Source organism: Plecotus auritus (assembly GCF_963455305.1).
Source record: "Plecotus auritus genome assembly, chromosome: 9".
Lineage (NCBI taxonomy): Eukaryota > Metazoa > Chordata > Mammalia > Chiroptera > Vespertilionidae > Plecotus > Plecotus auritus.
Genome location: NC_137783.1, coordinates 117,028,391 through 117,042,383, shown reverse-complemented (window position 1 = coordinate 117,042,383; position 13,993 = coordinate 117,028,391). Strand labels below are relative to the sequence as shown.

Sequence of the window (13,993 nt, the reverse complement as noted above, 5' to 3'; positions counted from 1 at the left end):
TCCAGCCTCTTCCTGCACCCCCCACACCCCTTTCCCCGAGAATTGTCAGTCCACTCCCTTTCTATGCCCCTGATTCTATTATATTCACCAGTTTATTCTGTTCATCAGATTTTTTTATTCACTTGATTTTTATTCACTTGTTGATAGATATATATTTGTTCATAATTTTTATCTTTACCTTTTTCTTCTTCTCTTCTTAAAGAATACCTTTCAGCATTTCATATAATACTGGTTTGGTGGTGATGAACTCCTTTAGCTTTTTCTTATCTGTGAAGCTCTTTATCTGACCTTCAATTCTGAACGATAGCTTTGCTGGGTAGAGTAATCTTGGTTGTAGGTTCTTGCTATTCATCACTTTGAATATTTCTTGCCACTCCCATCTGGCCTGCATAGTTTCTGTTGAGAAATCAGCTGACAATCGTATGGGTGCTCTCTTGTAGGTAAATGTTTTTTTCTGCTGCTTTTAATATTCTCTCTTTGTCTTTTGCTCTTAGCATTTTAATTATGATGTGTCTTGGTGTGGTCCTCTTTGGATTCCTTTTGTTTGGGGTTTTGTGCGCTTCCTGGACTTGTAAGTCTATTTCTTTCACCAGGTGGGGGAAGTTTTCGGTCATTATTTCTTCAAATAGGTTTTCAGTATCTTGCTCTCTCTCTTCTTCTGGCACCCCCATAATTCAGATGTTGGTACGCTTGAAGTTGTCCCAGAGGCTCCTTACACTATCTTCTATTTTTGGATTATTTTTGCTTTTTGCTTTTCCGGTTGGGTGTTTTTTGCTTCTTCGTATTTCAAATCTTTGACTTGATTCTTGTGATCCTCTAGTCTGCTGTTGGATCTCTGTATATTATTTTTTATTTCAGTCAGTATATGCTTAATTTCTAGTTGGTCCTTTTTCATATCCTCGAGGGTTTCACTAAATTTATCAGCCTTTTCTAGAAAATACTTGAAAAACCTTATAACCGTGGTTTTGAACTCTATATCCAGTAGTTTGCTTCCCTCCATTTCTGTCATTTGTGACCTGTTCTTTGTCTTCGCATTTTGGCTGCTTCCTTGCGTTGATAGAGTGGCTTTGTGTGGTAGGTGTCCTCTAGGGCCCAATGGCTCAGCCTCTCCAGTTACCTGAGGTGGACACTCTTGGTGCACTCCTTTGTGGGCTGTGTGCACAGTCTTGTTGTAGGTAAGCCTTGATTGTTGTTGGTATCACTGGGAGGGATTGACCTCCAGGCCAGTTGGCTTGAGGATCAGCTGTGTCTACGATGGGAGAACTTCTATGCTGGAGACACCCTTATGAGGAAGACTTGCTTCATTGGGGCTTTGGTGCTCACTGAGTCTGCCCCCTGAGTGTGTCCTTTATGGATCTGAGGAGTTGTAATCTGGATGGTCCTACTTTGACCCCTGGATACACTGGCTCTTGGATCTCAGAGGAGGTGCTAATTTAGCTTCTGCCTGAGGCCACCCAGCAGGAGCTACAGAGAGATCTGTAGATTCCTCTTCTTTGTTTGGGTTTTGGAGGTGCCCAGATGAGGCCCAGCTGTGAAGCAGTGCAAGCTGCTGTGGGGCCTTGGGCCTTCTTTTGGATGTTCTGGGTCTCACTGACTTAGCTGCAGTTTGATAGGTAAGTTTAGATTTCAAAGGACCAGGCCATTCATATGCAAAAGCCTCTACGAACAGCTTGGATTGGGTGGAGTCTCAGGGTGGAGCAAACAGCAATGGCTTCCCATCAGCCCTGTCCTAAGAGGCCCCTGGGTCTCATTGTCCCTTGGTAATCGCTGCAGGCACCTCTGAGAGAAAGCTGCCCTCGAGTTCCGCCCGATGCCAGACAGTCCAGTTTCTCCCCATATGAGTCTGGGTCCCCAGAGTCTCGCCCGGACTGGAGTTCAGAGCAGTAGGGAGCTTGTGTCTCCCTCCGGATTGAAAAAGCCAGCCGTGTACTCAGTTGCCAGCCCTCTCCGCACATGCGCCTCAGTACCTCTGCACTTTACTTCTGCAGCTCCTCTGAGTCTCAGTGTGCTTTTCTTTTCCTTTCTAGTTGTAGAATTTTCACTTAGCCAGCCTTCCTGTGGTTCTGGATGATGTCCGTTTTGTCTTTTAGTTGTAGTTTTGAAGTGGTTGTGCGAGGCGGCAAGTTCAAGTGTTTACCTATGCTGCCATCTTGGTTTCTCCTTATTTAGCATTTCAAAAATTATTGTTTTAAAAAACAAATAATATTTGGACAAACAATGCAGAGAAAGTTGTAAGTTTTCCTCTTTTTGATCTAGAGTTCTACTCCTGTGATCTCTTAATTATTTTAATGCCCTCCTCCCAAATATTTTTAAACAATGCACTATTTTTATGTAAATGTTGAGTACACACATGTTAATTTTAAAATTAAATTTATTGGGGTGACATTGGCTAATAGGGTCAGATAGGTTTCAAGTGTACATTACTATGATACATAATCTGCGTATTGCATTGTGTACCCACCACCCATAGTCAAATCATCTCCCTTGATGCACTTTTCTGTAGTGTAATAAAAATGTTAGAGACTATGGCCCTGGCCGGTATGTTCAGTGGTTAGAGCGTTGGCCTGTGAACTGTAGGGTCGTGGGTTTGATCCCTAGCCTGACTGGGGTGTATGCAGGAGGCAACCAATCAATGTGTCTTTCTCACATTGATGTTTCTCTCTCTCCCCCTTCCTCCCTTCCTTTCTCTCTCAATGGAAAAAATATTCTTGGGTGAGGATTAACAACAACAAAACGTTACAAACGATGAAGTTTTAGTCAATAATTGCTATTTATTTGCATTACTAGTTAAAAAAATAACAAAATGATTTCCAGGTCTTGCTCTTCTTTCCTTGGCCATGAGCAGGGTGATAACTTTCAGAGCATTCGTAAGAAGAGATAGGATTCTTTGTTAAACTTCTACCTAGTTGATACATACCAGTTTCTGTTCCTACTCAGTCTTCCTCATTTTCTGGAAAGCTTCTTGTTACTTATAACTTCTTTATGAACCAAGCTGTGATTTTAAATGGTGGGGTGGGTTTTCAGTATATGAAACCACTAACCCTTATGAAAGCTCATTTGAAGCCAGCCATTCCTGAAGGATGATTTTAAAATGTATGTTTCTGTGTTGTCCCTTTTTGCCTGAAAAAGGGACATACTATTTGTGAGTAGTAATTTTTTTAGTTTCAATTTTAACTGGTCCATTTTATTGGCTTTGCCAGTGTATTCATTATTCATTAAAAAATAATAAAACAGGTCTAGAAATTGCATTCTGAAGAAGAGCTAAGCTTTGAGCACAAGCCTTCCCCTCCACTCTTTCACCTAAAACAAGAGTTTTGTGTCATCAAAGTCAAGTCTTGTGGGTCTTTCAAGTTCTAGGGAAGTGTTAAAATAACTCATTTGTGCTGTTCTCATTCAGGAAAGGTTGTAGCTTCTTATAGAATTAAGACATATCTGAGTGGTAAAGAGCCTGTTTGGGCTTCCATGCTGAATAAACGGAGACCCAAACTACTGTTCTTTTCATTTCACTTCCACTTAAGAGAATCTACTTAACATTCTGGTTTAGCAAGGTGCTATTTATGATTTCTATAATGTTTTCACATTAAATTTTATTATAAGCAGGGACCTGTATGTAGGAGGGTATAGTTCAACTTTTGATCTGTTAAGGTCTCTGACACCCATTAGGGAATCACATGCATACCCTTGCTGAAGTTTATTCTGGTCCTTTGTAAATGTGAAATTGTAGTTTTAACTTACTATTGGATAAGCAAGTGCCTCGTTTTTGACTGTTTGGTTTGTGTGTGTTTTTGTTTTGGCCTAGATTACCAGAGACTGATGACTGTGGCGGAGACAATTACAGCTCTAATGTTTCCTTTCCAGTGGCAGCATGTCTATGTCCCTATTCTCCCGGCTTCTCTCCTACATTTCCTAGATGCTCCTGTTCCATACCTGATGGGCTTGCATTCCAATGGCCTGGATGACCGGTCAAAGCTGGAGCTGCCTCAAGAGGTGAGAGAAATGTGGAGCTTGAGTGCTGATGCCCCTGACCTAATCTAGGATTGGGAGAGAAGGGCTTTGGGATATACCCACTGTTTATTTTATTTTGGGGAACATTAATAACTTTCCAGGAAATAAGTAAAAAACAATGAACATTTAGCTCAGTTTATATCATTACAGAAACACTGGTCATTTTTTATCACATGACATATCTCTGTTTATACAGTTGTGAACTGCCTTTTTCATACAGGTTTTCAAACACAGTACTTCACACACTTTTAAAGATATTTATTAGAAACTCTTTTTATTATATAAGACTTTAAACATATACAGAAGAGTAGCATAAGGAATCCATATGTTCTCAGTGCCCAGAGCTTCAATAGTTATACATTATATTTTACTTCTATACCTTCTGCCCCCTTTATTTTAAGAAAATTCACAAAATAGAATTTTATATCTACTCTAGTAATCAGCTGTATATTAATAAATCAGTGGGTTTTTACAGGCCACCGTTGACCTATAAAAGTTGCCTTGATCATTGTGATTCATGTGGTACAGAGTCAGATTCATAAACTTCCCTTGTCCAGTACAGGAAGGCTTTGAGAGAATGCGTCTCTTGCTGTGAGGGTGGCCTGCTCTTCTTTCCTATTTTAAAAACCAAAAGAATTGATTAAAAATATGTATTTATATGTTTATTTCCTAGTTCATTCTAAATAGATTTAAAGCATGCTTTTAAATAACATTGTTTTACTTTTTATTTTCCTACAATTACCAATAAAGCTGGGGTTTACCTTTTTAGGTCATTTTGTGACTGTTATGAAACTAGCTGGGAAAACGGCTTTCCTTTTCTGGCTTTTTTTTTAATATGCTTTTATTGATTTTTAGAGAGAGAGGTAGGGAGAGGGATAGAGAGATAGAAACATCAATGAGAGAAAAACATCAACATCGATTGGCTGCCTCTTCCCCCGTACTGGGGATCAACCCAAACATGTGCCCTGACTGGGAATCTAAAGGGTGACCTCTTAGTTCCTGGGTCGACACTCAACCGATGAGCCACATCGGCCGGGCCCTACTCTGATTTTCCTAGACGTTAGAAAGGTCTGGGAAGAAGACGTTGGAACATGACATTCTCTCCATCAGAATTTTTTTGGGGAGAAAATTTTTGGGGTGTAACTGAAGAATATGAGTAAGGGGACCTCCTGTGTCTGAGCAGCATTCAGGTTATTAGGCATCTCTGGACAGCATGCTTGATGAAATAGCTGATTTAGATCACATTTATAATATTTAAATTATAGTCAAATACATCTCTGTACTCTTTTTTTTTTTCTCCTTTGGTTTTAGAATTAAAATGTCTTCTTGTAGCTTTTTTTATTTCTACCTTTTTTGCTCCTTTGATTCTGTAGAGCTTTGTGCTATTTTGGATGGGACAAGATTAATAAAGGAAGAAAATATCTAAATGATGGGGAAAACTATTGAATTGGAGTATGGGTTTTTATATGTATTTGTCTACTCTACTGATAAATATAGGGTGTTCCAAAAAATGTATATACACACTTTGAATAATTATAAAGGCAGTGTTTATTTAAAATACATTTCATTTTCAAAATTGAGCTATCAGCTGTGAAAATGTGTATACATTTTTTAGGGACACTGTATACATAGAGAGTAGATACCAAAGATTAGAGAACAGGGATTTTTTGGTTGTTTGTTCTAAACAAATGCATATTTAATATTGACATCTCTTCCTAGTAAACCTAATTATAATTTTGTAAAGTCAAAATAAAAATAACAAAAAATGGTTGAAACTGTAAAGCCAAAAAGGCATGCTACATGCATAATCTAATAAATAGGTCACTAGGCAACAAGCCAGATTTGTCAGTTTTATTTTAATCTTTGGCATTAGCTTGCTGTATACTTAGGGCAAATTCTGTTCCCTCTAGGATCTCTCAGCATCATTTTTTGTTTTTAATGGAATGTTTTACTAGTATTTATTTTTTATTTTATTATGTGTTAATCCTTATCTGAGGGTATTTTTCCATTGATTTTTAGAAAGTGTGGAAGGGCGGGGGAGAGACAGAGAGAGAGAAACATTGTTGTGAGAGAGACACATTGCCTGGTTGCCTCCCACACGCACCCTGACCACCGGGCTGGGGATCTAGCCTGCAACCTAAGTACGTGCCCTTGACTGGAATCGAACCTGGGACCCTTCAGTCCATGGGCTAACTCTCTATGCACTAAGCCAAACTGGCTAAGGCTCAGCATCATTTTTTGTGTGTTTCATATATATGTTTGTGTGAAGATGCTGCAAGGACATCAGCAGTTTTCTTAGCAGGCTTGTTTGAGAAACCTGAGAGTTCATGCTGTTCTGGGTATTGGGGCTTTAACTTTTGCAGTTTTTCCCATCATTGCTGCATCCTTTGATTCTCCCTGTGGTCTATTTGGGAAGGAGTGGTGACACTAGGACTATAGAATACCTGTCTGTACTTAATAAGCAATTATAGGATTTCAGGGTCCCACTTCACCCAGGGGGCAGTTTCATAACTGGATATTTTCTACATTGATTTTTAGCATATGACCTCTGGGATATCTGTGTATTACCCATGGGTACACATAATGAATGGAGAGTGATAGTATTGCTGAAAGACAACTTTGGGATGTCTCATAAATGGTAAATCCTATATGATAAAAGCCTAATATGCTAAGTGTCCATCCAGTTGTCTGGTCAGCCGTTCAACCAATCAAAACGTGATATGCTAATGATATGCTAAGGCCACTCAACTGCTCGCTATGACATGCACTGACCACCAGGAGGCAGAAAGTCGACTGCTTGACCAATTGCTATGACATGCACTGACCACCAGGGGGCAGACGCTACGACTGGTAGGTTAGCTTGCTGCTGGGGTCCGGCTGATCAGGACTGAGCGAGAAGGGCCAGACATGCCTTGGAGCCCTCCCGCAGCCCCTCCCCATCTGGCCAACCTCCCATGTCCCTCCCCGGCCCCGATCATGCACAGGTGGGGTCCCTTGGCCTGGCCTCGCCTTCTTGCAATTCAGGACCTTCAAGGGATGTCGGAGAGCCAGTTTTGGCCTGATCCTGCAGGCCAGGCCGAGGGACTCCACTGGTGCATGAGTTCATGCACCAGGCCTCTAGTATATAGTAAAAAATTCTAACAGTGCACAAAAGCATAAAGAATAACGTAAAAATTACTTCAAATTTTACCACCCAGAGATAACTACTTTCAACATTTTGGTTGTCATCCTGTGGTATGTTTATGCTGCTAGAAGGAAGCTTTGAGGCAGTACTAGGAAATTCACCTGGGCCTGTGCAAAAGGGTATTATCAGGGTACTGGGGTAGGACAAGCTTGGTCTGTAAAAGGGACTTTATCACAAGGGTGGGGAATGTCCAGCCCTCAGGCCAAATGATGCCCAAGAAATCATTTGGTCTGGCCCTGCCAAGGCATTAAGGGTGAGTTATTTAAATGTTTGACAAAATACAATAGGCTAATTTTTAAGTTGATAATTTTGGCCTGTGAATGATGTTATAAATATCCAAATGACCCTTGGCAGAAAAAAGGTTCCCCACCCCTGATCTAGAGCGATGTAGAGTGTACATTCTCTGACCCCCCTCTATGTCAGAATTCATCAGTTGCTGTTTCATCTTTGAGCATCAAAAGTCTCAAAAGCCCTTTGTTTCTTTTTACACCAACACGTGATCTCAGCTGGCCCTGAGCAAGTGAGAGTGCTGGGCTCCTTTGTGAGGTAGACTTTGTCCTGTCCTTCTCTTCTGGGTTTCATTGTCTGAGTTCAGGAAGGAGACAATTCATCCACAGCTATGTCAGGAGAAGCACGCAGAAGATATTAGTAAAGAAGGGGGTGCTACTTCTTTCTATCTTGTGCCCTTCTTTCTCTCCTACTTTCCCTCGTCTTTCTCAGGATACTCCTACAGTGTCTTTTCCCAGTATTTTGTGGATTGGGCTTCCCTTCAGTGAATAACATGGAGAGAGACGAGGAGGTCAGGCTGGCTGTGATTTGGTGTTAGGAACTTAGGGCTGGGAAAGGGCATTGTGATCTCCTGCAGGAAGAGATTTTGGGATTTGGGGGATCCATGTGGTCACAACCTCAGAGCAGTTAAGTCTTCACATGGCCTTTCCCAAGAAGGCAGGAGGTTAATTGAGGAAAACTGATCGCTTGGATTTAGTGCCTCTTCCAGAATACTTTTGTCTGCCAGTCTGTTTTGCAGTTCTCCTCGTCTCAGCTGAGGAAAGGGGTTCATGAGGAGTTTGAGGCACACTATTGTTTGTCAGAGCCCTCCCTGTGCTGGCAGGAAATAGCATGAGGCTATTCTATGAGCCTAGCAATTGAATAGCCTCCTTTTTTACTTTGCGTTCTTGTCTTTACCTCCTTTAAGCCAACTCTGCAAAGAATGGCTAGTGGAATCTACTCATAGGCACCTATCTTACTCTAGCCCATTTGTGAAGTGTGCCTGAGTGGCTTCCTCTCCTCTAGCCACCTCTGATCAGGATTGTAACTTCAATAAGTGGATATAGCATTTGGAGCTCATAAAATTCTTTACAGACATTCTATATTTGGCTCACAGCATTGGGAGAAAAGCCAACCAAGCATTGTTGAGCGGATGCAATTATTTTTAGCTACCTCTGTGTTTCCTATTCCACAAACTGCTTTTTTCTTCTAAAGAGGAGAACCCATGGGGTAAATGCATTGTGCCTCTGGTGGGTCACAGTGCTTTCTTATGTTAGCTGTATGGACAGGGCTAAGGAAGCAGGCAAGTGGTCTTCATGCCTAGATAATTTAATTCTGTCTTTACTATCTTTTTAAATTATTTGACCTGAAAGCATTTATAATTTTAAAGTCTTAATGGAATAAACAAAAATAGCCAATTTTTAGATCTTAAACATTATTGGCCCTTTAACTTAGGCAGGGCTTAAAGTTGTTATTTTGTGAGGAACTCTAGAAAGCTAAATTTAAAGTGATTCTTCTCCTAATCTTAGAATCATGGATATAGGAAAGTTCTCTTTTATGGTTATAGATTGGTAGGCAGAATAATTTATACATTGAGCAAATGTTTATTGAATGAATGCATGCACAGACATGTTAAAATATACAGTTTTAATAGATTGAGAGTTTGTGAAATAGTTATATTAAGCTGGACTTATGTTACCCTTCTGCCTTTCTTTTAGAATGCGGGACTTAATAGGTACAGGGATAAACAAAAAGATCAATGGACCATCACTTTGTTATACAATAGAGGTACCATGCCAAAGGAGGGACTGCTTAATAACGGAGCTGGAAAAATTGCTTGTTCAAAGGGGAAAAGAGTAGAAAAGGATCCTTACCTCACACCATAACAAAATAAACTTGAGATGGATTAAGAAGTTAAATGTCAAAAGCAAAACTCTAATTCTGGGAGAAAATATTAATAAATACCTTTCTGACATCTGGGTAGGGACTTCATAAACAGGATACAAAAGCATAAAATAAAAGATTAATAAATTTGATTTTATAAATTAAGAAAAGGACATCTTAAAGTGAAAAGATAACTATGACAAGATACGTGTAACACATATAACCTACAAAGTATTAGCTTCAGCAGATAATAAAGAACTCCTACAAATCAGTAAGAATGATGATAAGTAACCCATTAGAAAAGCGGGTTAAAAACATGAAAGGTATTGCATAAAACATACACTTTTTAAAATTTCACTAGTGATCAGAAGTGTAAATTAAATTCACTCATTTCAGTGGCAAAATTAAGCAAATCTGATGATACCAACATCAGCAGCTTTTATTATGGAATTTCCCCATCTAGTAGTACTGTACATATACACATCTATTTATTGAAGTTTTATATTCTACATTAACAATGTTAATTAATATTTGTTATGTACTATGGGCCTGGCACTGTGCTAAGTCTTTGACATTTATTGTTTTATAATCCTCAAAACAAACCTGTGATATAGGTAATATTCCTATTATATGAATGAGACAGATTTTTAAACAGCAGTGCAGTTCAATGAAGGAAATGTCACCTATCTTGGCTAGAACAGGTTCATGGACATAAGATAAATATAAAATAGTAGGCATTTCTGATTTACAGTTGCAAGACAATTCCAATAGGGACAGGAACTATAAAATATTTCAGTTAAGTCGAACAAGAAATATATAAGACCACTAAGGGGAAGAGTGGATGGTTAAGAGCTTGAGGGTATGACTGAAGTCAGGGTAAGCGGAGTTCAAATCCCAGCTCTACCACTTACCAGCTGTGTGACTTTGGACAAATTTATCTCTCTGTGTCAGTTTTGTCTGTAAAATAAGGATGGATAGATATTGCCAAATTGTTCTTTGCTAGTCTAGATTACCCACCTCACCAGCAGTGTATGAGAGTCTCTATCCAGAAGCAATCTTAAAGCCAGAAGGAAGCACAGAAAGCATCATGAGCAGCCACTAAATCTTGCAAATCAGAAATAGATAATGGTCCCCTCAGGATCATACAGAGAGATAGTGCCAGAGTCAGGTCTGAAACCTAGACTTTCTGACTTATTCCTGGTGTTCTTTTTACTACTGTAAGAATTCATGAATTAAACATTTTATGAGCATTATTTGTGAGACTTTTGTGCTAGAGGCTAAACACTTAGGTTTAGCATAATAATCCTTACCACTCTGATTTTATCTCTTTATTTCCATTTTATAGCTGAGGAAGCAGAATCAGAGAGGTTAAGTAACTTTCTCAAGATCATACACCTAGAAAGTGGCAGGGTAAGATTGAAACCTAGGTCTATTTTTTTCCTGAGCCCCATCTTCTTCTTTAAAAAAGTCCTTATTGAGGATATGTGTTACTGATTTTTAAAGAGAGGGAAAGGAGAGAGGGAGAGGGAGAGAGAAAGAAAGAGAAACATTGATTGGTTGCCTCCCGTACACAGCCCCACCAGAGATTGAACCCACAACTTAGGTATGTGCTCTGACTGGGAATCGAACCCATCACATTTGGTGTATGGGACGATGCTCCAACCAACTGAGTCATATCAGCTAGGGCAAGCCCCATCTTCTTTATACCGTACTTCATATGTGCCCATTTCAGATGTTTTCTCTTTCCTGTTTGTTCATTATCCTTTCTAAAACTTTCTGAATGCTCTGTTCACACTCCTCATCCTTTTTTGACTGCCAGGCTAACCTCTGCTTTGTGGATATTGACAACCACTTCATTGAGCTGCCGGAGGACTTGCCTCAGTTTCCCAACAAATTGGAGTTTGTCCAGGAAGTCTCTGAGATTCTCATGGCATTTGGCATTCCCCCTGAAGGGAACCTTCATTGCAGTGAGAGTGCCTCCAAGCTGAAGAGGCTCCGGGCCTCTGAGCTGGTCTCTGACAAGAGGAATGGGAACGTTGCAGGCTCCCCTTTGCATTCCTATGAGCTCCTCAAGGAGAATGAAACTATCGCTCGGCTGCAAGCCTTGGTAAAGAGGACTGGGGTGAGCCTGGAAAAGGTAAGATGCTGTGTATGAATCTGTGACAGGTTTGGTCTGTGCTATGTACTGTCCTGGTGAAATAAGTTGTGGGGTGAGAAAGCACTCAGTTCAGGAAAAGGCGTATTTGTCAGCAGTGAAAGAATGCTCTGGTATGGGAGACTGGATTCAGCTTTGGAAAACATTATCCTCGTAAATGCTACTGGAATCTAAATCTGGGTTTAAATTTGGGTGCTTTCTCACTTGGGCATCAAGGAGAGTCTGCTCTCATCCTATGTGAACACTGCAGCAGAGCCACTCAGAGGGATGAATGATATTGGTAATCTTTGTGTTCAGACCTCTTTCTCAGCAGCCTAAAGCATACAGAGCAGGTATTTTTAACACTTTTGGTTTTGTTAATCCTCACCTGAGGATATTTTTCAATTGATTTTTTAGAGAGAGTGAAAGGCAGGGGGAGAGACACAGAGAGAGAAACATCGATGTGAGAGAGACACATTGATTAGTCGCCTCCTGCACGCGCCCTAACCAGAGCCAGGGATTGAGCCTGCAATTGAGGTACATGCCCTTGGCTGGAATTGAACCCAGGACCCTTCAGTCTGAGGGCTGATGCTCTGTCCACTGAGCCAAACTGGCAAGGGCTTATCTCTCTCTTGACTCAAGGAACCGAGTAGAGCCTGAGTGCTTTGCCTAACATTGGCCTAGTAAGTGGCTGAGTTGAGGCTAGCAGCCGTGGGCAAACTACGGCCCATGGGCCGGATCCGGCTGTTCTATCCGGTTCTCTTGCTCTCCCCTCCACTCCTTTACTTTGAATTTATATTAGTTCACACAAACACTCCATCCATGCTTTTGTTCCGGCCCTCCGGTCCAGTTTAAGAACCCATTGTGGCCCTCGAGTCAAAAAGTTTGCCCACCCCTGGGCTTAGAGCATAGAACTAGAATCCCCTTGAATTCTAGTCCTATGCTCTTTCCGGGGATGTACTTAACTTTCCCTTTTTTGGCTTTTACACATCTCTTCAACCTCCCCTATTCTCATTGTTAAATTATATTTTTAAATTACATGCAAGCAAAATGAGCCAGTGTAATCATTTTTTTTAAATATATTTTATTGATTTTTTACAGAGAGGAAGGAAGAGTGATAGATAGTCAGAAACATCGATGAGAGAGAAACATCGATCAGCTGCCTCCTGCACACCTCCTACTGGGGATGTGCCCACAACCAAGTCACATGCCCTTGACCGGAATCGAACCCGGGACCCTTCAGTCCGCAGGCTGACGCTCTATCCACTGAGCCAAACCGGTTTTGGCCAGTGTAATCATTTTGTTGGGCTTTTTTTTTTTTTTTTTTTAAGAGAAGGAGGAAGAAAGAGAGAATGAGAGAGAGGAGAGAAACAGAAACATTGATGTGAGAGAGATATATTAATCTGTTGCCTCTTCTATGTGCCCTGACCAGGAATTGAACCTGGGACATTTCAGTGCATGGGACAATGCTCTAACCCAGTGGTCGGCAAACCCATTAGTCAATAGAGCCAAATATCAATAGTACAACGATTGAAATTTCTTTTGAGAGCCAAATTTTTTAAACGTAAATTTCTTCTAACGCCACTTCTTCAAAATAGACTCGGCCAGGCTGTGGTATTTTGTGGAAGAGCCACACTCAAGAGGTCAAAGAGCCACATGTGGCTCGTGAGCTGCAGTTTGCCGACCACTACTCTAACCAACTGAGCCATACAGGCCAGGGTTTGCTGGGCTATTTTTTAGTGAAGTGTGAAACATTTCATTTTCCTGCTTTATTTAGTTAGTTGAGCAGATATTTAAAAAAAAATCATGGCCGCCCTAACTGGTTTGGCTCAGTGGCTAGAGCGTGGACCTGCGGACTCAAGGGTCCCAGGTTTGATTCTAGTCAAGGGCATGTACCTTGGTTGCAGGCACATAACCAGTAGGGAGTGTGCAGAAGGCAGCTGATAGATGTTTTTCTCTCATCGATGTTTCTAACTCTCTATCCCTCTCCCTTCCTCTCTGTAAAAAATCAATACAATGTATTAAAAAAAAATCATGGCCAGTTAGTAGTAACTATGTGTGGTGCCAGTTGGACACTGGAAATATCGGGAATACTTTGTAAAGTGCATGATTGTCTAACCACTATGCTATACACTTGAAACTAATATAAAATAATATTGCATGTTAACTGTAATTGAAAATATTAAAAAAAATCATGGCCAGTTGTAGAGCAGAAATATTGGATATATTAAAAAGGTTAAAGAAAAGCACAGTAAGGAAAAATTCTTAGGGAGAAAGGTAAGGAAAGTGTTATGTGGGAGAAAATCAAAGAGATGTAGGTAGAGCTAGAATCTAACCATGCTGCTTTGCGTTATCATTTTCTTACTGATTTCCAGATTCCCTCCTTCCCCACACCCTTGAGATAAGTTACACCTTTCTCTATTGCTGAATCTCTCTCTGCCCATAATGATCACCTTCACCGGGTTACTGAGTATCTGCAAGTGGAACATCTCATTTATCTCTTCTCCATGTCAGAATTC

At 40.5% G+C, this 13,993-nt stretch overlaps 1 protein-coding gene across 3 annotated transcripts in view; it reads left to right on the top strand.

The window, feature by feature from the left end:
* DENND5A (DENN domain containing 5A) overlaps positions 1-13,993 on the top strand; it is an 83,769-nt gene that overhangs the window by 30,838 nt on the left and 38,938 nt on the right. For all 3 annotated transcript variants that reach the window (XM_080687133.1, XM_080687132.1, XM_080687134.1), the window contains 2 exons: positions 3,800-3,987; positions 11,160-11,477. In XM_080687133.1, coding sequence (XP_080543259.1) covers positions 3,800-3,987; positions 11,160-11,477 — 506 coding nt within the window. The remainder of the gene's footprint in view (positions 1-3,799; positions 3,988-11,159; positions 11,478-13,993) is intronic.